The sequence below is a fragment of the Phodopus roborovskii genome, unplaced genomic scaffold (assembly GCF_943737965.1).
Source record: "Phodopus roborovskii unplaced genomic scaffold, PHOROB, whole genome shotgun sequence".
In the NCBI taxonomy this organism is placed as follows: Eukaryota; Metazoa; Chordata; class Mammalia; order Rodentia; family Cricetidae; genus Phodopus; species Phodopus roborovskii.
This window is the reverse complement of record NW_026125554.1, coordinates 3,161,943-3,185,240: the sequence shown is the minus strand read 5'-3', so window position 1 is coordinate 3,185,240 and position 23,298 is coordinate 3,161,943. Positions and strand designations below refer to the sequence as shown.

At 42.6% G+C, this 23,298-nt stretch overlaps 1 protein-coding gene across 6 annotated transcripts in view; it reads left to right on the top strand.

Moving 5' to 3' along the window:
- Positions 1 to 11,800: 11,800 nt before the first annotated feature.
- The window catches only part of Brd4 (bromodomain containing 4), a 78,350-nt gene continuing 66,852 nt past the window's right edge, over positions 11,801 to 23,298 (top strand). For 2 of the 6 annotated variants that reach the window (XM_051177472.1, XM_051177471.1), the window contains exon 1: positions 12,043 to 12,444. In XM_051177472.1, the coding sequence (XP_051033429.1) occupies positions 12,077 to 12,444 (368 nt within the window). In that variant the 5' untranslated portion in view covers positions 12,043 to 12,076. Of the gene's footprint in view, positions 11,999 to 12,042; positions 12,445 to 12,468; positions 12,582 to 12,777; positions 12,797 to 12,844; positions 12,986 to 23,298 lie in introns of those variants that run through there. The other 4 variants (XM_051177474.1, XM_051177475.1, XM_051177476.1 and 1 more) reach the window with 4 other exon arrangements.

The window sequence follows — 23,298 nt, the reverse complement described above, 5'->3', positions numbered from 1 at the left end:
CTACACACCAACCCCCTGTAACCAGACACATTCCAATCTAGGCTCATCCACCTACTTGATCCCCGAGCCTGAACTCTGGTGGACAAGCAACACTGGGCTGACACCATGCATACATACTCAAACTCTAGATGCCACCAAAGACTTCTACGTCTTGATTTACCTGCTACCCCGAGTCTTTTACCACCCCGCTAATTATTTAGAGCAGATCTATGAAGAACACCCAAGCCTGTTCCAAAGGGAGCCACTGTCGCTCACCCCAGCTGTCCTTATGGGGATGGGGGTGGCAGCTGGAGTGGGTACAGGGGCAGCAGCCCTCATACAAGGCCCCCAGCAATGCAAGGAATTAAAGTCAGCTATGAAAGAGGACCTAAAAGCTATAGAGGGATCTATTACCAGACTAGAACACTCCCTGGCATCCCTAGGTGGGGTGGCCCTTCAGAATCGCAGGGGGCTCAACCTCCTCTTCCTAGGATACCCTAGAGCTACCCTAGAGATGTTTGGTTCCCGGACTTGCAGGTGGACCTCTGTGTCCTAATGAACAGAGGCCTGGGAGGGCAAACCCCCAGATGAGGGACATCCCGGAAACGTGACGCTATAAGCAAATTGGGGTTTTATGTCTCTCCTGCTAATGGTCTCTCCTGCTAATGCCCTAAAGGAAGAATGTTGTTTTTATGTTAACCACTCTGGAGTCATCAGAGACTCCATGGCAAAACTTAGAGAAAGGCTCAGTCAATGACAGAGAGAGAGAAGCCCAACAGGCCTGGTTTGAAGGATGGTTCACCACGTCCCCCTGGATGACTACCTTGGTATCTACTATACTAGGACCCCTGATTGTCCTCCTTTTTATGCTCACCTTTGGGCCTTGCATTCTTAACCGTTTACTCCAATTCATTAAAGACCGCCTATCCATAACCCAAACCCTAATTCTTACCCACCAATATCAGTCCCTCAAGCAACGAGAGGGAACTTAAGTTTTAAGATTAAAACCTTACAAAAAGAAATGGGGGAATGAAAGACTTTAGTTTGCAAAGAAAGAAAGAAAAAAAAAGAGGATAAAATGTTTCTCACAGGTCTTGGCCTACAACAAGGAAATAGGCCCCAACCCTGGAACAAATGGTTACAGATGAACAGCCCTTTTTGGGTCACACCTGGCTAACGGACAGTCTGAGGACTTTCCCAGGTACATTCCATGGTTTTTCCTTTGAAGAAAAACAGGTCACACCTGGGTGGTCTCTCAAACATGAGATCATACTTTGTAATCAATCACCTTGTGCCCCATGGTGTATACTGATTTGTGGCTTGTCTCTATAAAAAGAGCCTGAACCCTTTGAGGGGTGTGCAACTTTCCCCGAGATTGCTGACACCCGAGTGCGCACTGGTTCAATAAACACCTCTTGCTTGTCATCTCCTGGTTTGCTGTTTGTGTCACGGGGCTCTCCTATTGGCCCATCAGGACCCCGGAGTTAGGGTTTTACATTTTGTTGTTGTTGTTGTTTTAAGATGTCATAGATCCCAACCTGGACTTATTCTTGTTATGGACCAGAATATGATTTTGAACTCACAATTTTACCTTTATCTTCCAAATGCTGAGATTATAGGCGTAGTCTGCCATGCTTGGCTGATGACTTCTGTTATGTGACAAAAATTTCCTGTGACTGTCCTTTGAAGAAACCTGAATCTGTGTTCCTGGGCCAATGCTGACTCATTCCCTTTGGTGTGAAAGCTGTTTTTTGCTTGTTTTGTTTTGTTTTTTAAGAAAACCAAAGAAGGGTGACAACTGTTTTGTGTCAGTATGTGAGATCTACCCTCACACAAATATTCTTTTACACAACTGTTTGTAGCGGGAGTGGAATGTGCATGTGAGTGGAAGTACTCATAAACCACAGGTGTTGGAATCTCTGGAGCTAGAGTTACAGGTTGAAATAACCTAAAGCTAGAGGTATAGGTGGCTGAGACCCACCAGGCTTGGGCTCTGGGAACTGAACTCAGGTCCTCTGCAAGTATAGTAAGAGCTGTTAACCTTGAAACTTTGGGTGTATTGACTGCTTGCCTAGCTTGCAAGCTAGTCATTTTGTCTCTAGCACAACTAGCAAAACACCACAAGCATTACATACAGTTTTCTTTTTTCTCTCTCTCTCTTTTTTTTTTTTTTTTTTCAAGACGGGGCTTCTCTGTAGCTTTGGAGGCTGTATTGCAACTCCCTCTCTATACCAGGTTGAACTTGAACTCACAGAAATCTGCTTGCCTCTGCCTCCCAAGTGCTGGGATTAAAGGCATGGGCTACCACCTCCCCGCACATGTACACATTTTTTGTTTGTTTGTTATTTGTTTGTTTTTGTTTCTCTGTATTGGTTTGAAGCCTGTCCTGGAACTAGCTGTCTGTGTAGACCAGTCTGGCCTCATACTCACAGAAATCTGCCTGCACATGTACACTTTTAAGATGGCATATTAAAGAATCATAGAATGCCTTTGTGAGCTGGTAAAGAAGTACTAGTTCTTCTAGATGAGAGTCAGAACAAACTCCACACATCAGATGCTTCCTGCGCTTTGATTTTTGAATAGCATTACAACAACTAAGACTTGTTTCATGACTTTAAACATTGTTGAAAAGCTGCCAGGCATGGTGATGCACTTGGGAGGCACAGGGAAATCTCTGTGAGTTTGAGGACAGCCTGGTCTACACAGTGAGTTCCTTTCTCAAAAGAAGGGGAAAGAGATGTTGAGGGCTGAGAGAGACAACTCAATCAATAAACTGCTTGTCTTATAAGCACAGGGCCCTGAATTAAATCCCGAGAAACTGACTGAAAATGCATGGGGAAACTGCCATTGTTCTCCGTCCTCCACATACACACATGGACACGAGCACCTGCATATCCCAACACAAGTACATCTACATACTTGGGAATATGTACGCATATGCACATACAAAACAAGTTGAGAAGAATAAAAATAATTCCTTACTCAAGAATTAATGATGTTCTATTTATCATTACTATTGTTATTTGTCATCATCATTATTATTTTTAGGCAGTTTTGGGACAAGTTTCTCTCTGTAGTCTTGACTGTCCCTGGGGTTTACTATATAGACCAGGCTGGCTTCAAACACAATGAAGCTGGGCATTGTGGCGCATACCTTTAATGCCAGCTCTTGGGAGGCAGAGGCAGGAAGATCTCTGTGAGTTCCAGGCCAGCCTAGTCTACACAGCTAGTTCCAGGACAGGCTCCAAAGCAATACAGAGAAACCCTGTCTCAAAACAAACAAAAACAAACAACAAAATAAACAAAAAAAACTGCACAATGATCTTTATGCTTCTGTCTCCCAAATGCTGGGATTAAGGGCATGTGTCACTATACCCAGTTAAATTTTATTTTTTGAGGTCTCACTTTGTAGCCCTGGTTGGCCTGGAACTTGCTACATGAGCCAGGCTGGATTCAGACTCAACAAAATCTATCTGCGTCTACTAGGTATTGGGATCAAAGCCATGTGCCACCATGCCTGGTCCTGGCATCCTAATTTACCTATCCATATAACTTCATTAGAACACAGCTACACTTATTTGTCTAGGCATTATGTATGGTGCCTTTATACTAAAGTTGGCTGCAAGTGTTGGCAGTATTTTAGAGATCTTATGACCTACTGTGGTGTCAAATCCTCACTGGACTTGACTGGTGTGATGGCTATTCTTGGTTATAAAGTTGACTATATCTGGAATGACCTACAATCCAGAAATGGAGGGCACACTTATGATCTGGCTCTTAAGGCTGGAAGATGCAAGATTTTGATTTGAATCTTGAGGCTGGATGACACAAGCCTTTAATCTAGATCTTGGGGCTGGAAGGCACACCTTTAATCTGGGCCACACCTTCTGCTGGAACCCTATATAGGGACAAAGGAAGAAGGAAGGTGGTATATTTGTCCTTCACTTCCTTGCTTTGGAGCTGACTTCTTCAGGATTCCAGCATATACAGAATACCAGCTGAAACGCCTAGCTGGGACTGAGCAACTACTGGATTCTTGGATTTTTCCATTCACACCTACCCAGTGTTGGACTAATTGGACACTACCCTGTAAGTCATTTCAATAAACTCCATATATATGTAACTCTAGAGAACCTTAATACAACTGGTTTTAGCATCACTGTGGAAACACACCTGGATATGTCTGTGTGGATGCTTCCAGAAAGGTCTGGTTGAAGAGGGACGACAAGCCCATAGGCTGAGATCAGGTGTTGAGTAAGAAAGAAAAATGTGGAATGAGTACCAGCATCCGGCTTGGTTTTTCTCTGATGTGAAGTGATCAGCCAGTTAGTGCTGTACTGCCATGTCACCATGATGGACTGTTTGTCAAAACTATTCAGAACACTAGCTATGATAATAGGCAGTACTGTTTTCATCAGGGCAGCTGGGATTACTTGCAAAAGACCCTCAAGGTCAGGGCAACTGAAGTTCCTTCATAGAAAAAGGAATTAGGGAAGGGCAGGAGGCTGGAGGCTGGATCAAAGGCTCAGGGGTTAACAGCACTTGCCTGGGGACAGGCAGTGGTGGCACACGCCTTTAATCCCAGCACTTGGGAGGCAGAGGCAGGTGGATCTCTGAGTTTGAGAACAGCCTGGTCTACAGAGCAAGTTCCAGACAGCCAGGGCTGGGATTAAAGGTGTGTACCACCACTGCCCAGCTTGAATCTACTTTCAATAAAAGGGGAAAATGAAAAAATGTGTATATATATATATACTCTCATGAGACTACAGTTATAGATGGTTGTAAATTGCTATGTGGGTAATTGAACTCAAGATTTCTGGAAGAGCAGCCAGTGCTCTTAGCCGCTGAGCCTTCTCTCCAGCCATAAATAAAAATCTTAAAAAAAAGATGTTTAGGGAAGGTTTTTTATACCATGATGCCTCTTACTCCTTATTCCATTCCACACACTGCCATCTGTAAATCTCCCAAGCTTCATGAGGTCTTGGGGCTTGATAGAGTTCATGGAATTTGAAAAGCTATCTAGCTGATAAACTCCATCTATCCACCTGGGAGGAGTCTTCAGGGGGTAGCTTCTTTGGGGTCACCAATGTTTTGTAAGTAAGCCCTCCCAAACTTATTGGTTTGCTAAACTGGGCTTTGGGGGGGTCATTACTTTGTTCTGTCACTGGTGCCCAATCTGGGCTGAGGTGTTTATTTACTTATCTGCAGGAAAAGTCAGTGACACAAACTGAGAGTCAAAATAAACTGTTCTTTCCCAGGGGGGTTCTTTTTGTTTGTTTGTTTGGTCACAGCAAAGATAAAATATCAGTCTTTAAGGAAGTAAGAGATCTGGGTTCTAAAGTGTGTGAAATTCTAGTGTGAAAACATTGTGGTCAGATTCTAAGTGCAAACTGACATAGAATCAGACCAAGAAAAAAACAAGTACTTAAGTTTTTCCAAAAGTGACCAAACTATATGTATACATTCTTGATTTTAAGAAATCATCACAAGCCAGGCAGCAGCGGCAGTGCCACACACCTTTAATCCCTGCACTCTGGAGGCAAAGGCAGGCAGATCTCTGTGAGTTACAGGTCAGCCTGTTCTACAAGATCTAGTTCTAGCACAGCCTCCAAAACCACAGAGAAACCCTGTCTCAAAAAACAAAAACAAAAAAACAAACAAAAGAAGAAAATTGTTACTAAGCCGGGCTGTGGTATAGATATGGTATCAAATGCTTTTAATCCCAGCACTTGGGAGGCAGAGACAGGCAGATCTCTGTGTGTATGAGACTAGCCTGGTCTACAGAGTGAGTTCCATGACAGGCTCCAAAACTACACAGAGAAACCTTGTTTCTAAAGAGGGAGGGAGAGAGAGAGGAGAAAGAAATCATTATTAAGTGTTACATGTATAGTCTCTGTTGATGATGGGCATGGGTCTCAAACATGGCCTGGGATATGCTAAGCAAATTCTCTATTGCTTAACTATACCCATAGCCTGATAATTAAAAAAAAAAAAAAGATGCATATGAATGTTTTTTTTTTGGGGGGGTGCATTAAGATAGGGTTTTTCTACACAGTCTAGCTGTCATGGAAATTACTCTGTGTACCAGGCTGAACTCAAACTCACAGAGATCCCCCTGCCTCTGCCTCCTGAGTATTGAAATTAAAGGTGTATAACAACACACCTCAGTCCCAGTTAAACTGAAAGTCAGGTGTGGTGGCATAAACCTGTAATCCTAGCACTTGGGCAATAGAGGCAGGAAGATCAGGAGTTTCAGGTCAGCCTCAGTTACATAAGGTGTTGGAGGCTAACCTGGGCTACAAGTAACCATGACTCAGCAAAACAACAACAAAACATTCCTCCCACTCCAATCCAAAAGCAAGACAATACTTAAAGGTGTGTAAAGAACATGATTGGAAGAGTGTTTGTCTAGCATTCACAAAGCATTGGGTTCCATCCCAGCATCTCATGCCTATAATATGAACACAAAGCCTTGGCTGGTGAACGCCTTTAATCCCAGAACTGGGGAGGCAGAGGCAGGCATATCTGAGTTCAAAATCAGCCTGGTCTACAAAGCCTGTTGCATTACAGCCAGGACTACATGGAGAAAGCCTGTCTCAAATCACAAAAAATAAAAATAATCAAGAAACCTCTCTCTCTCTCTCTCTCTGTTATTTTCTTTTTCTTTTTTTTACTTCTTTCTTTCTTGTTATTTTTCGGGACAGGGTTTCTCTGTAACAGTCCTGGCTGTCCTAGAACTCTCTTTGTAGATCAGGCTGGCCTCAAACTCACAGAGATCCATCTGCCTCTGCCTCCCAAGCGCTGGGATTAAAGGTATGCACTGCCATTGCCCAGCTGGGTCACCTTTCACTATATAACACCAGACACAGATAGCATGAAACCCTATTTCGGGGAAAGGAAAAAGAAAAAGAAAAAAAAAAAAGTCATGAGTGGTGGCACACACCTTTAGTCCAAACACTCAGGAGACGGAGGAAGGCAGATCTCTGAGTTTGAGGTCAGCCTATTCTACATAGTGAGTTCCAGTACAGCTAGGGCTATTTAAAAAGACCCTGTCTGAAAAGAATACTGAAGATACTATATTAGGGGGTACTGGAGACCTGGTTCAGTTCCCAACACTCACATAAGGTGTTTAGGTCCCATTACCCATCTCACAACCACCTGTAATCTCCAGCTCCAGGGGATCCAATGCCATCTCTGTATTTTTTTTAAGCACCTGCATTTATATGCACAAACCACAAATGCTAATAATACAAAACCAAGGCCTAGCTGGGTGGTGGAGGCATTGGTGCACTTTAATCATAATATGTAGGAGGTAGAGGCCAGTGGATCTCTGAGTTCAAGGCCAGGCTGGTCTATAGAGCAAGTTCCAGGGCAGCAAGGGCTACACAGAGAAACCTTGGAAACAAACAAACAAAACAAAAAACAAAACAAAAAAACTAGAGTTGGGGAGATGACTTCCTGAATAAAGTGCTTGATTTATGGTGGAGGGCAACTGAAGATACATTAATGTAGTAGGTATTTGCCCCACCCTTGGACTATCTGGCTGGACAGAGGGGGAGCTTCTTGTCTGCTGATGTCACCCTTTTAAAGGAAAGAGGGGGACAGTTGTGAGATCTCTTGGATGGTTGGAGATGGATTGCTGGTTCCATTCACCCCAAGGCAGAATGGAAGACCATAATAGCTATTCAGTTTGTTGTATATCCATGAGAGTTTTTCTAAGAAATCCTTGATACCATTTGAATGAGCTCTCATGGATCCACCTATGTTTGCCTACACATTAACATTAATCCATGGCCTTCATCATCCACCTTTGCTCTCACAGGCTAGCACATCTAAGTGGTGTACACACAGGTACATACATGCAAAACACACACACACACACACACACACACACACACACACACACACCCCTAGAGCAGCATTGTTCAGTGGAAATAGAATAAAAGGGGATGGAGGTAAGTTTAGTGGTAATGTTCGAGGTCATTGGACAAACAAATATAATATAAGCAATAACATAAATTTCTATTTTCTAGTAATCACTTTAAACAAGACATGTAAAATTAAGTACAATCTTTATTTTTTAATATTTATTTAGTGTGCACATGTGAGTACAGAAATTATTGGACAGCTTGCGGGAGTTCTTTGTTCCTTTCACCAAGTGCCTACTGAAGTGAGATGTTCCATTGCAATTGCCCCAGGACTATATATATTCAGGGAGTGTACTTCAAGGTATGGTGGTCTTTAATGTCTTTAATTCTGGCACTTGGGAAGCAAAGCAGGCAGGTTTTTATGAGTTGGAGGGCAGCCTGCTGTACATAATTAATTCCAGGGCAGCTAGAGCTATGTAGACAAAACAAAGCAAAATTCAGGGTGTTTTAAAGGGTAGCCCATTAAGACTGAGGAAGTTAACAACTCAAAGGTTTCAGGAGGTTCCTGAAATTGACTCCTTTCCCAAGCTCATATTAAGCAATGAGGACTACTAAGAGACACTTTCAGACCAGATTAGCTGATTCTATTACACTCTCTGACCTTGTCAATACAAGCTCCATTTTACTAGTTCTCTGTGAGCTGTCACCCATGCTGGGGTGGGAATTTGGTGAGGCAGCTGTCTGAGTCATTTCTGTTCCTGTGAATAACCTTTATCCATACTCCTGTAATGAACCTCAATAAAATTCATTGGTTTACCAAGTTGGACTTTGGTAGTAGCCTTACTTTGGTCCATCTTTGGCTCCCTATCTGAGGTGAGTGCACATTGTTTATGCCTCATACTGTCAAAGATCAGATCAGGCTCATTGGAAAGTACCTTGACCAGCTGAGCAATCTCACAGTCCCTTAAATGGTCTTTTTGTTTGTTTGTTTGTTTTGTTTTTGTTTATGGAGACTGAGTTTTTCTGTGGCTTTGGAGGCTGTCCTGGAACTTGCTCTGTAGACCAGGCTAGTCTCAAACTGATAGAGATCTGCCTGCCTCTGCCTCTCATGTGCTGGGATTAAAGGCATTTGCCACCACCGCCTGGCAAATGTATTTTCTATAACCCATTTTATATAAAAATTACTTCAACTTGTAATCAATAAAAGTGAATGATGTATGTTACATTTTTATACCTGATATTGAGACTTTCATTTTAAAGCTGATTTAAAAATCATAAAGATTTAGTTATGAGTGTTTTGCCTGTATGTATGTGTACCATATGTGTGACTGGTGCTCATGGACGTCAGAATGCATTAGATTCTCTGGAACTGGAGTTACAGATGATTATGAATGACAATTTAGGTGCTAGGAATTAAATCCCAAGTTGCCTATAAAAGCAGGAAGTACTGTTAACTACTTGGCCATCTTCTTCCCCAACCTGAACTTTTTAAAATCAAGCATGTAGTTTACATTTCTTCAGGGCAGACTCATTTCAAGATTGACACATGGGATTAGTGGCCTTACATATAGCACAGGACTAAAAGTAAACATCAATGAGAAACATTGGGGGTTGAAAATAGAATGCTCAGTGGTTAAGAGCACTGGCTCTTTTTATAGGGGACCTGGATTTGATTCCCAGCACTCATGGCTGCTCACAACCATCTAGGACTCCAGTCTCAGTGGACTCAACACCCTGTTTTGGCTCAGTAAACACTGCATGTATGTGGTGCACAGACATAATATGCAGGCAAAATGTCCATATATATAAAATAAAATAATTAAAAATAAATTTAAATAATTTTTTAAAAGTAATGAAACAGGGAATGAAACAAAAGAGACTTCCTTTTTTTGTCTTTTTTTTTTTTTTTTGGTTTATCTAGACAGGGTTTCTTTGTGGCTTTGGAGACTCTCTTGGAAGTAGTTTGGAACCCACAGAGATCAGCCTGCCTCTGCCTTCCTAGTGCTGGAATCAAAGGCATACTCCATCACCGCCAGGGAATATTCTTTTGTATTATTTAATAAGTGACTTTATTACATTTAGTAAAAATGAGTAACATTTAAAATCAGTCATTAAAATGGTTTGTCTGGGGCTTGGCTTGGTTCACAGAATGCTTGCCTAATGTATGAAGCCCAGCATGTCACATGACCAGACGTGTTGCCACATACCTGTAATCCCAGAATTGGTGAGGTGGAGGCAGGAGGATAATATAAGGTTGCCAGGCAGTAGAGGCACAAGCCTTTAATCCCAGGACTGGAGATTAATAAACATAATAAAGCCATTTAAACTGAACAATACAAACAAATGTTTTTTGTTTGGTTTTTAGAGGCAGGGTTTCTCTGTAGCTTTGGAGCCTGTCCTGGAACTTGTTCTGTAGACCAGGCTGACCTCTATAGAACTCACAGGGATTCACCTGGCTCTGCCTCTTGAGTGCTGGGATTAAAGATGTGGGCTAATACCTCCTGGGTATAAATGGCCATTTTTGTATTTCTCAATGACATTCTACTTTATCCTAGGTTATTTATTTTTGGAAACAGGGTTTCTTTGAGTAGTTCTGGCTGTTCTGCAGACCAGACTGGCCTTGAACTCCAAGATGGGCCTGCCTGGCTATCCTAGGAATTATTAAAAACAAAACAAAACAGATTTTATTATGACTTGCAAACTGGCAGCTCTAAATTATTTTCAAAAGCATTTGTTGCCTGTGACACTAGTAAATTAAATTAGTAGTATAAGAACTGTTCTATGAAATATAGGAATTATTAATCATGTGGGTCTCTTTTCAAGCTATTCTCTAGATTATTATTTCAAGACAGGGTTTCTCTATCAGTCTTGGCTATCCTAGAACTCTCTCTGTAGATGAAATTGGCCTTAAACTCAGAGATCTGCCTGCTCTGCCTCCCAAGTGCTGGAATTAAGGTGTGTGTCATTACTTCTGGCTAATATTGAGGTTTATTTTTTTTTTTTTGCTTTTTGTTTTTTTGGTTTTTCGAGACAGGGTTTCTCTGTAATGCTTTGGAGCCTGTCCTGCAACTCTCGCTGTAGATCAGGCCGGCCTTGAAGTCACAGAGATCTGCCTGCCTCTGCCTCCCGAGGGTAATGGCTGGGAGCATAAGAATTCTTAAGTCATTTTTCTGAGGAAAGATTTCCTTGATGGCTTATTCTCTTATTTCAGAATATATGTGTGTGTGTGTATGAATATTTTATTTTATGTGTATGGATATTTGCTTGCATGTATTTAAGTGTACCACATGTATGTTTGATGCCCACAGACCCTCTAGAACTGAAGTTATAGATCTGGGAACCAAACTCAGGTCATCGGAAGAGCAGCAAGTGCTCTTAATAACTGAGCTATCTCTCCAGCCTCTATTTCAGAATGTATTGATACAACAATACAAGGAAGAAAATTCCAAAATTGGGTGTAGTGAATGTAGTGAAACACTTCTGTTCAGCAACTGTCAGGTTACAACCTTCTATATGCCAGCAAGCCTAACCACAATCTTCTGGCCTTAATGTACCTCCACCACCTGTTTTTGAGGTCTGTCTTAGCCTGAAAAGCTTTTCTTGTTCCCTGTGATGATCCCCAATCATCTGCAAGGTTCCTTCCCTGGGTCTTCTCGTCGGCTTCCTAGTTTTTTTGGATGGTCTGAAGCCTCTTGTCTGTGGGGTTCTTTTTCCTTGGTCTTAGGTTAGTTCCTTAGTTTGCGGGGTGCACAACCTCCTCCCTTGGCCCCTGGAGTCCCTTGATTGTCTTCGAAGGTTCCCCCAGCTTGAGGAGGAAACCTAAAGTAGGCACTAGCTGCTGGTCACGGGAAAGCCCTCTGGAACTGGGAAGGCGGGCGGGACGCGCACGTCGGGCGCGGCGGTGACGCGGGGCCGCGCGCGCAGCGTGCGTGGTGACGTCAGTGCGCTGGCGGCGGCGGCAGGGCTGTTTGTTCTGCTCTCCCGCAGCCGAGGAACCGAAGCAGTGGCGGCGGCAGCGGCGGCGGCTGCCGGCGGTGTCCGCAGGCGAGCGGGGCCTGTGAGCGCGGCGGCGCAGCGGGCGCGGCGGACGGGCCCCAGCTTGGCGCAGGTGGCCCGGACAGCGTGAGGCGGCGTGCGGCCTAGCGTCTCAGGTGAGGACCGGTGTCCTTCGCGGCCGCGAGGCGGGCTGCCGGGCCCCACGGCGCGGCCCGCGTAACCTGCATTGCGTAATGGAGCCGGTGCGCCACCACCTACGCCATCGGCGCGGCGCGGGGGCGGGGAGGCCGGAGCTTCGTGGGCCCGGAGCTTTTGCTTGCTGCTTGTGGGCTGCCGGGGCCGCCCGCGCCGTTTGTGCGGCAGTGGCCAGGCGGGCTCGCGGGCTTCGCAGTGGAGCGGTTGTGCCCGCCGCTTTCCCCTTCGGCGCGGGCGGCAGCGGGGACTGGGACCGGGGTCGCGGGCGCGCTGGGCGGCGGGACTGGCGGCCGGGGGCGGGCGGGGGGCGGGCCAAGCGCCCGGCACTTCCTGCCGCCGCCATTTTGTCAAGTGAGGAGGAGGAGGAAGCGGGTGCCGCGGGATCCGCGGTGCGCGCCCGGCCCGGGTAAGTCCGGGCCCGGGATGCTTGCCGCGGGTTCTGCTGGTCCTCTTGGCTGCGGTTCCCTATTGGGACAGGCCGCTCCTGTGCGCTGTGCCCCAGAGCGCTCCTTCCGCTACCTGAGTCCTGCCGGTGCTGGGATAGTGAGTTCCCGCTTCCTTAGTCTCACCTTTCTGGCTGTCCCTGTAGCTCTGCCTAGAAAGAGGTAGAAGAGCATGTCCTGAGGGGGAGGGCTGCCACTGCACGCCTGCCCCAGGCGGGACCCAGGGGACAAGAGGGATGACGAAAGACCAGGAGTCCCCCCTCGCCCCACCCACTCAGCCTGGAAGCCCCCTCTTTGGGTGCTTTGTTTTGCCAGGTCTGTGCTGGCTGGCGTCCGTTGCAATGGTCATATCATTTGCGGGTGTGTGTTGGTTTTAGGGTGGGGATGTGGGGGAGTTGTGATTCAGCAAAATAAAATGACCCCCCCCCCCACAAACACGGAAATAGCACAACTTCAAGGAGATGCCCCCAAGGCCGGGCCTTGGTTGGGAATGGGAAATCCCAGGTTAGTACAGTGTACCGTGTGAATACTTGTGTTCAGGCCGGTGGATGAGTCATGTGCTTCTGTTAAGTGGCTGACCTCCCTTTTACTCAAGACAAGGATTTTTTTTAAAGTGTTTTAGCTTGCTTGTTTATTTGTTTATGCTTTGTTCAACCTGGTGAGATTAACTCCCCCTCCAATTCCTGTTGGGTGTTTGTTGGGTGTCAGTGATCTCTTGTAGGTCTTTTGAGAATTGAAATGTCTGCTTGCCATTGAAGGGGCAGTAATGCAATACGCAGTGTGCTTCTAAGACAATGTGTTCTTTAGGTCTATAATGAATGGTTGGAAATTTTTTATGAATAGAAATGTCAACTTTCATAGTCCCTGGAATTGGTAGACGTTAGAAGTTGTAAAGAAAGCCATGTACAGAAATTAAAAGGATTTGTGAATGTGCTTTCAATTCAAGAAGGCTTTGGATGGCACTGTGTTTTATGCCCTTTCTAATAATTTAAAAGAACATCCTTTTCGTTTTAATTTGGAAGGGGGTGATCTTTCCACGGAGGGCATTTATAGATATCCAACTCCTTTCTGTCCAGTGCTTCAGCCGGGAAGGTTGGAGAAGATAAAACTGTTAAATACTTTGAGTTGATCAAATCAAGAAGGAAGGAGCCTAATCTATTACAAAATATATTACTGCCGTGTTGCCCTCCAGATAATAGAGTAGGAGTCAAGGTAGAGTTAAGTCTCTTAAAATGTTATTTGGTTTTAAATGTAAATAACCCCCCCCCCCATTTTATCTTGCTTGTATTCTGCTCATGCAAATTGCCAAAGATAAGGGATTTTACCTGCTGAAGAAAGCTAGGATGCTGAAGTGACTGGGAGAGTTTGGTTGTGTATTTAGTTTATGTATCTAGTTGGAGGGCTGCAAGGGGGAAATAGCTTAAGAATTGCCGAAGAAGCTTAGACCACTTAGTAAAATTTCCACTAAATTATTGAATTGTTTAAAGAAATTTAGACTTTGCTTCCAAGAGATAACCTTTTTTGAGCCAGTTTTTGTGATCTTTGTACCAGATCACTTTCACTATTGGAAATAGGAAACAAATGTAGTATATTCAAGTTAAACAATTTAGGCTGTTGAATGACTTGAGAATTAGAAGTTCTATAGATTGGGGGTTACTTTAATTTTTGTGCACCATGTGCATTCTTCCCTTGAAGATCAGAAGAAGGCCTCAAATCCCCTAGAACTAGAGTTAAAGATGATAGTGAGCTGCTATGAGGGTGCTGGAACCAGACAGAACCTGAGTCCTCAGTAAGAACAGCAATTACAGATGAATCATCTGTCCAGTTCCTGGATTTACTATTTTTGTTGGTTTTTGGTTTTTTGAGACAGGGTTTCTTTAGCTTTGGAGGCTGCCCTGGAACTGGCTCTTACAGACTAGGCTCACAGAGATTTGCCTGCCTCTGCCTCCTGAGTGCGTGAACAACACCAGGCAGATTTACTTTTTTTTTTTTTTTGAGACAAGGATTCACTCTAGTCCAGGCTGTCCTCAAATTTGACAGTCCTGTCTCAGCTTTCTAAGTGCTATGAGCACCAACATCCTGCATGGAATTGTTTTTAAAGAAAAGCCATTTGGGGCAATTTGCTTCTGACAACCCACTGTTACCATCTGTGTGGATATAAAGTTTTGATGTCTAGATTCTTGCAGAGCTGGCTCAGCTGCCTCTTGCATAGGATATACAGTGGCCAGTTTACAATGTTCATAACTTCAGTCTTAGGAAACAGACTCTGTCCTATGGCTTTCTGGGGCCCCTGCATGCACTGCACATACACACCCAAAATAAAAATTAAAATTATGATGTCTAAGTTTGAGTAATCTTGAGGGATTGACAGCATTGGTTGGAAAGAAGATGGGCAGTGTCACAGTGCTGTAATCTCAGCACTCAGCAGACAGAGATCCCCAATACTAGGATAGCTTGGGCAACATACCGATTCTGTGGTCAAGAATAAACATTTGTTATTGAAAATTGCTAATGGAGCCTGTTGTGGTGACACAGGCCTTTAACCCTAGCACTCCAGAGGTAGAGGCAGGCGAGGTGGGTCTCTTTAAGTTTGAGGCTAGCCTAGTCTACAGAGTCAGTTGCTGAACAGCCAGGGCTACTTGTAGAGACCCTGTATTGAAAAACCAAACAAACACAAAAAAAACCCTGCTATTAATACCTGATAAGTCTTTGTGGTGTTTGTTGTCCTAGTTTTAAAAAAAAAAATAATGGACATTTGCAAAGTGAGAATTCTGAGAAAATCCTGCTGTTGCTATTTCATTTAATACATGTGGCATGCACATGTAACAGATTTTTTCATAAGTTACTTTTCCTTTCATCAGAATTAAATTCCACAAGAGAGGGATTTGTTTGGCTTGCTTTTCTTACTCTCCATTGTCTCTTTAGTGCCTAAAAGAGCATCTTAACAATTGGATAGGAATTTGCCATACATAATACTAAATGCAAGTTCATTTAGAAAAAAATAATGCAACTTACTGGAGTGAGTTTTAACTAAGGTATCATTGAAGTTCCTAGTAATTGTGGTAAGCTTACTGAGTCTGAGCAATTTGTTATACGATTGCTTAAGTACACTGTGTGTTCTACTTAGTAACTTGCAATATGGGTGAGTTGTTAGAACTGTGGTTCAACCTGATGTGCAGAAAGTATTTTAAAAGGGAGATGTTTGGGTAGTATTTCTTTCATGTTGTCAGGAAAATATTGGTTATTTTTCTTTTCTTTTAAGAGATGAACAAAGCATTCTTATCATTGATTCATGTATAAATATGACTATTGTTTTGGTATTTCAAGTGTTTGAGTATCAATTTTGTGTAATCTGAGCTTGATACTATTGTAAAAGTTTTTTAATTAATTAATTATTTTATTGTCTTACATATCAATCCCAGTTCCCTCTTCCTCCCTCCCTATTGTAAAATTTTTAATCAGACTTTTTTGTTTGGTGTTTTACATTTGGTTTTTTCGAGACAGGGTTTCTCTGTGTAGCTTTGGAGGCTGTCCTGGGACTAGCTCTTGTAGATCAGGCTGGCCTCTAACTCAGAGATCCTCCTGCCTGCCTCTGTCTCACGAGTGCTGGGATTAAAGGTGTTCGTCATTTGTTTTACATTTTAAAGAATGGCTTTGAGATACATAATTCACACAGCAGAATTGACTGGATTTTAGCATGGTGACAGAATTGTGCATTCATTACTGTAATCAACTATAGGACATTTCCATGTCTTCACAAAGAACCCATGGTTCTGGTAGCAGTTGCTTTCCATTTTCCTGTAATCCCTGCAAACTATAATCTATGCTGTACATTTGCCACTTCTTTAACTTTTAGTGTCTGGCTTCTTTAAGTATGCTTTTTAGATGGTTCATTCTGCATGGATCAGTACTTTCTTCTCTTTCATGACAGAATGATACTCTCCTAGTTTTAATGGATAAAATGGTAGGCTTGAGTGTTTCACTTTTTGGTAAAAGGGAATAGTGCTGCTTATAAACACTTATATACAGAGTAGGGGGTGGTGGCTCTGAAAATCAAGGATAGTTAGTGACACCCTGGACTATATTGTAAGTCCCTGTTCATGAGAAACTATTTGTGTGGATATGAATTAATATTTATGGGCTAGATATATAGGAGTAATTTGATAGGCCAATTGGTAATTATAGTTGACATTTTGGAGATGTATAGACTCTTTTCCTTCACTGAAGGATTTTGTTTGAGACTGGGTCTAGTAGCCAAGGATGACCTTGAATTTAGGGTTCTCTTGCCTCCACTTGAATGCTGGAATTACAAGTTTGCTTCAACATCTTCCATTTATGTAGTGGTGGGAATCATATACTGGTCTTTGCATGTTAGGCAAGCAAGTCCCTTACCTGCTGAACTGTCTTCCCCAGGCCTGCAGAGACTTCCTGCCTTTCTAGTGCTTGTCATAGGGTCACAAGAAAAGCCTAGTAAATAACATTTGAATGAATGGAAATACAGAAGCCCAAGAATATAAGTGCTCACAGAACAGTTTATTGTAAGTATATAGGAGAAAGTCTGGAACAGGTAGGCATAATTTGTTTTTTATTTTTATTTTTTTGAGGCAAGGCAGTTCTGAAACGCACTGTTTAGACCAGGCCTACTGGGCTTTTGTAGGAGTTGGTTCTTCCACTACGAAGGTGGTAGGGATTGAACTCAGGTAGGTCCTCTGGCTTAGCTGCAAATACATTTTACTTGTTGAGTCATCTCACAGGCTTTACACTTCTCTGGTTTTTCAGGGCTGGATTTCTTTGTGTAGCCTTGGCTGTCCTGCAACTCATTTGTAGACCAGGCTGCTCTTGAACTCAGATCCACTTGCTTCTACCTCTTAAGTGCTGGGATCAAAGGCGTGTGATATACCGCCCAGAATGTTTCTCTTCTTTGAAAGGCTTAATGTATTTGCATGTTTTACCTGCATATGTATGTGTGTGTTAGGCCTAGGGCTTTTGGAGCCAGAAGAGGTCATAGAATCTTCTGGAATTGAAGTTAAGGGTGGCTGTATGGATTCTGGGAACCAAACCTATGTCTTCTGTAAGACCAGAAAGTGCTCTTCTGAGCCATCTTATTTTTATATTTTTAATTTTTTTTTTACCTGTGTGAATATGTCAGATCTTGGAGTTAACAGTGTGCATGTGGGTGCTAGGATTTGAACCTGGGTCCTCTGGAAGAGCAGTCTGCCCTTAATTAACTACTGAGTCATCTCTCCAGCTCTTTATGTTTGTTTTTTTAAAGACACTCCCCCCCAAACAACTTGTCAGTGTTAATACAGTTATCCATAATATAAATCAGATTTATCTCATGATGAATCACAGAATATCTTACTTTGAATAAATTGAGAGTGTGTCCATTGTCAGGTTTAGAACAGAGTAGACATGTACCTCTCTAAATCTCACACACCAAAGGGAAGATAGAACACAGCCTCACACAAAGCTAGGCAAGTGCTTAACTTCTGGGCTGTCTGCTGAGTCTTACCTTAACCTCTTCTTGTCCCTTTATTTTACTTTAAGACAGTGTCTCCCTGTGTAGACCTGGCTAGCTTCTTAACACCATACCACATCATTTTTATTTTATCTGAACAATTGTGGTATGTGGTCATTTATAGAATTTGGAAAGTTATGTTTAAAATGTTTTTTAAAGTGGAAGCTATCATTTTGTTTTGTTTTTTGTTTTTTCTAGGCAGGGTTTCTCTGTGTAACAGCCTTGGCTGTCTTGGAAAGGTAGGAGATACCTGTGCCCTTTGAAAGCTATCTTAATCCCCCTATACTTTTGTAACAAAATAGGTTTTTAGGATTTGGTCCTGGGAATTACACCTAGATCGTGCACAAACTAGGCAGGTACTCTACTACAGAGCTCTCTGCCTAACTCTGTGGTTTTTTTTTTTTTTTTTTTTTTTTTTTTTTTTTTTTTTTATTGTGATAGTATGTGAGTGTTTGGTCAAGTGTGGAAGTCAGGAGAACTTTTTAGACTTGGTTCTCTATTCTCCTTTAATTAGGTTCTGACAATCTCTTGTCAAGCTTGCATATCAAAAGCTCTTTGATCTGCTGAGCAGTCTCACTTGCCTCTGTTGGGATTTTGTTTTTTGAGACAAGTGCTCTCTGAAACTTTGGCAGGTCTTGAAATTCATCAACCTGCAACCACCTTCCAGTTATTGGGATTACAGATGTTTACCAGCAAAGCCTGCCTAATCTCTTTCTTGCTTCACCAAATTACTACACAGGTAAACATTTCTAAAAGCACTCAAACTGTCCACCACACACCCCCCCCCCCCAAAGACAGGGTTTCTCTTTATCTTTTATCAGTGAAGCTTTGGAGCCTGTCCTGTCCTGGACTTTGTAGACCAGGCTTGCCTCAAACTCAGATCCACCTGTCTGTGTCTCCCAAGTGCTGGGATTAAAGGCTTGCTGTGTTCCACCACTGCCCAGCTTTATCATTTAATTCTACTATAATTTCAATTTTTGGATGTGGTTTTCAGATTTTGTTTTTCATCTTTAGGAACAAGACCACTGCTACTATAATCATTAGGGTGTGCTTTTGAAATGTTTCGATTGCATTCATTTCCATTCTTTTTGTCAGAAGTTGGCAGTGTCTTGTTTATGTGAGGTAATCTTTTTGTTTTTATTTTTTAGAGACAGGGTTTTCTCTGTAGCTTTGGAGCCTGTCCTGGAACTCACTCTAGACTAGGCTGGCCTTGAACTCAGAGATCCACTTGCCTCTGCCAGTTGCTGGGATTAAAGGCATGTGCCACCACTGCCTGGCTAAAATATCTTTTCTTAGATATAGTCTAAGATACAGTCTGAGAAAAGAAAATGTTCCTGGCACTTGATTTGATCTCTCTCCCCTCTCTTGACCACAGTAGGACCCTCCCTTCCTGGAAATCCAGCCTCCTGGCCCTGCCATTAGAGCCCCTATCATCTGATTGTTTTAAGGAAGGTGACTCAAGGAATCTGAGCAGCCTCTGGGCATTCATTCACAATTCAGTTTTGCTATTATACAGCATGGCATCTTGAGCCTGACTTTTAGTTTCTCATTTGTCTCTTCCCTTTTTGCCTATTTTTCGTTAAAATGAGTGTCACCGATCCAGTGCCCTATTAAGGTATTTGCAATCTGCTTGTAAGGTGGGAAGAAAGTACTAAGCATGGAGTATATCCACAGGTAGGAATAACTTAACCCTTAAAGCCTGAGGCTAAGAAGCAGGACTTGATTTTTCTAGGAAAGTTACACACAATCATGCTACTATTCATTAGGTGCCTTCCAAGGGTGCTGTCTCCCTCTAGGCAAGTTTCAGTGGAGACTAATATAGGAGGTGATAACCTGATCATGAAGAGCAGGACAGTGGGAATAGTTGAAATGTACTAGTTATGAAGCTATCTGCTTTGAGAGGTTTGCTGTATTTTGGGGAAATGTTCAAGCAGAAGCAGGCCTGATGATGTAACTTTATGAAGGAACCAGAAGATGCTGGTAGAGTGACGGCACAGACATCTCTTTCCATACCTTCATTGCTTCCCTTGGCTCCTTTTGAATTGTATTAATGTTCAGGTTTGATGAAGTACTCTGGTCTCCAGCAAGGGATGAAGCTGGCAGCTGATGACTGGACAGGTGTAGTTTCTGAATGTTAGGCTGGGGTCTTGAACACAAGAACCCTGAGGAAAGGCAATTTTGTTAGTTTATGTGAAATTAATTCAAAGGTGTATTTCTTTTACTTGTTTGTTTAGACAGGGTCTCACTGTGTATCTCTGGCTATCCTGGGACTCTGTAGACCAGGCTGGTTTCAAACCCACAGAGATCTGCCTGCCTCTGCCTCCAAGTGCTGGGATTATGCCTGGCTATGTTTCTTTTACAAATAGGTCAGATAATGTAAACATTAACTCCAAATTAAGAGATTGCTGGGTGCAGGGGTCATACCTTTAATCCCAGCACTGAGATGGCAGAGGGCAGATTTATGAGTTCAAGACCATCATATTCTGAAGGCTAACCAAAGCTACATCATGATACCCTGCTTCCAAAACAAAACTAAACCAAGAAGGAGAAATTGAGTAAAGGCATCTCTTTGATGCCGGGATTAATGGTGTACTATCTATCATGCTTAGCTTAACCTGTTTTGGTTTTGTTTTTGTTTTTCCCATAAAGAAAATCATGTTAGACTTTCCAGTCTGTGATGGCACTAGAAGTTTGCTGCTGCAAGCAATGGTTGGGTGTAGCATTATATACTAGAAAGATAGCTGTGAAGCTCACTGTCAGGGTTCAGACTCAAGGCCATAGTTCTGAGCTTTGTAAAATGAAATCAGTATTTCAAGCTTTGTGGACAAAAAATGGCACTGTATGTGTGACTGAGTGTGAGGGCACACCTTAAACTGTACTCTTACTATCCATTGGGTGGGAAAAGTGGAAACCAGTAGCATTTGTTCTGTTGAAAGAACTGAGGATATTTGTCTAGGTCTTTTCTGCTTTGCTTTCAGGTCTCTCCTCTTGGTTTCCATTCAAGGCCAAAGTTGTGTATTTGTTTCTAGCTGCTGTTACATCAGAGTCTTGGGTACATTGTGGAGACAGTGCCAGGGGAGAGGTATTGTTGGACTTGGTATTATGCAATTTCCAGAAATACCAATTAGTAATTCCTGTGTCCTTGAGTGCAGTTAATATCCCCAGTTGTCCTACCTTCAGGTAATAAGGCACACATGACTACAGGTGGTTTGGCCTTTGTTTTTTTGTTTTTTTGTTTTTTTAAACAGGATTGGTTAAGAGGATTAGTTAAAAGGGGACTTAAATTTGAAGATTTTATATCTGCAAAAGCTGGCATTTACTTTGAGGAAGCATGTATTTTATGAGGGCTGATAATTTTTGTAGGGTTGAAATGAGAACCACATGGAGTATAGAACCTGACAATGGGTGGACACACTGGGCAGCTGCCCTTGGGCTACTCTGATTTTTCAGGACTCAGTTTCTTATTATAGGATTAGTGTAAAAGATTTAGGTTTCTGAGTCTGGAGTTTGAGGGGGAATATTGTTGCTGGTTGTTTGAGTTATGATCTTTGTACCCTAGGTTGTCATCTAATTCAGCAATCCTTCCTCAGTAGCCTTCTCAGTATAGGGATTACAGGTGTTTTGAGTCCCCCTCACCCAATAGTAATTCTTTTTCTCAAACAGTGGGTCATAAAATGAACTACTAGTGGGATAAGATGTAGCAAAAGATATCACACATTTCAAGTTCATAAAACCTTTGCTTGATTTTATGTGTTGAAATGTCTCCCCCTCTTCCTCGTCTTTTATTTTTAGGCATGGCTTTCTATGTTAGCTCTGACTGGCTGGCCTGGAACTCAAAAAAAGATCTGCCTGTCTCTGCCTCCCAAGTGCTAAGAATTAAAAGTATGGACCACCTTGCCTACCTTTAAGTGAGAGAAAGAGAATGAGTGTGTGTTTATTGTTTGTTTTTGTTTGAGACAGGTTTTCTTTATAGCTTTGGAGCTTGTCCTGGAACTCCCTGTATATACCAGGCTGGCCTCAAACTCACAGAAACCTGCGTATTTCTGCCTCTCCGGTGCTGGGATTAAAGGCATACACCACCACCACCTGGCATTAGTGTTTTTTTTTTTTTTTTTGAGACAGGGTCTCTCTGTGGTTTTGAAGCCTCACTGTACACCAGGCTGGCCTCGAACTCAGAGATCCACTTGCCTCTGTCTCAAGAGTGCTGGGATTAAAGGCATGTGCCACCAATGCCTGGCTTCACTGAAATTCATCAAAGAAAGGTGTGTTCTTAATCTGGGTGATGTCAGAGAAGTGTAAGAGTAGTTTATATAATAACTTAATGATAGTTATGAGTGTTTTATATTTATTTAATTTTGTCTTTATTTGTATTAATTTTCTTATTTACTCAATCAATCAATCGTTGGTGTTTTGCCTGTGTAAGGGTGTCTGGTCCCCTGGAACTGTAGTTAAAGGTTTTGCTTTTATTTTTTGATGATTGTTTGCTGCCTAGTGGCTTTTGTTTTCTTCATTCACCCAGGAGTGACCCTGAATATGCTTTCTAGTAGCAGGTGAAATGCTTAGGATTTTAGTTTCTATTCTTTGTACTTAGTGCTTGGTAGAAGTTTGGGTATGGTGAGGGATGAGGAAATAGGTAGTGAAGGGCTTGTTAGTGTTTGGAAATGAGTATTTATAGCTAGTCATTTGTGCATTTTATGCGTGCTGTGTTGTGTGGTAAGGTACTTGTCTTCTATTTGCAGGTACTTTCCTCATGTCTTTTAAGGTTTTTTGAGAAAGGGCTTCTCTTGTAGCTTTGGATCCTGTCCTGGAACTCACTTTGTAGATCAGGCTGACCCCTCTGCCTCCTGAGTAGTGCTGGCGTGTGCCACTACCATCCCAATGTCCTTCCTTCCTTCCTTCCTTCCTTCCTTTGAATGATTAATTTAACTTTCATTTTATGTGAATTGGTGTGAAGGTGGCAGATTCCTGGAACTGGAAATATAGACAGTTGTGAGCTGCCATGTGGTTGCTGGGAATTGGAACCATGTCCTAGAAGAGCAGCCAGTGCTCTTAATCTCCGATCTATCCCTCTAGCCCTCTCATGTCTTTTTAATATTTATATTGTGTATATATATATGCTACTGAGTATGTATCTGGTAGTCTTTGGAATTCAGAAGAGGGCATAATGTCTGTGAAACTAGAGTTGCAGACAGTTGTGAGCCAACATGTGGGTGCTGAGAATCAAACCCCAGTCTCTTTGGGGTACAAGTAACAAATCATCAGACTTGGGCTGGGCATAGAGTTCAGTGGTTCAAACATT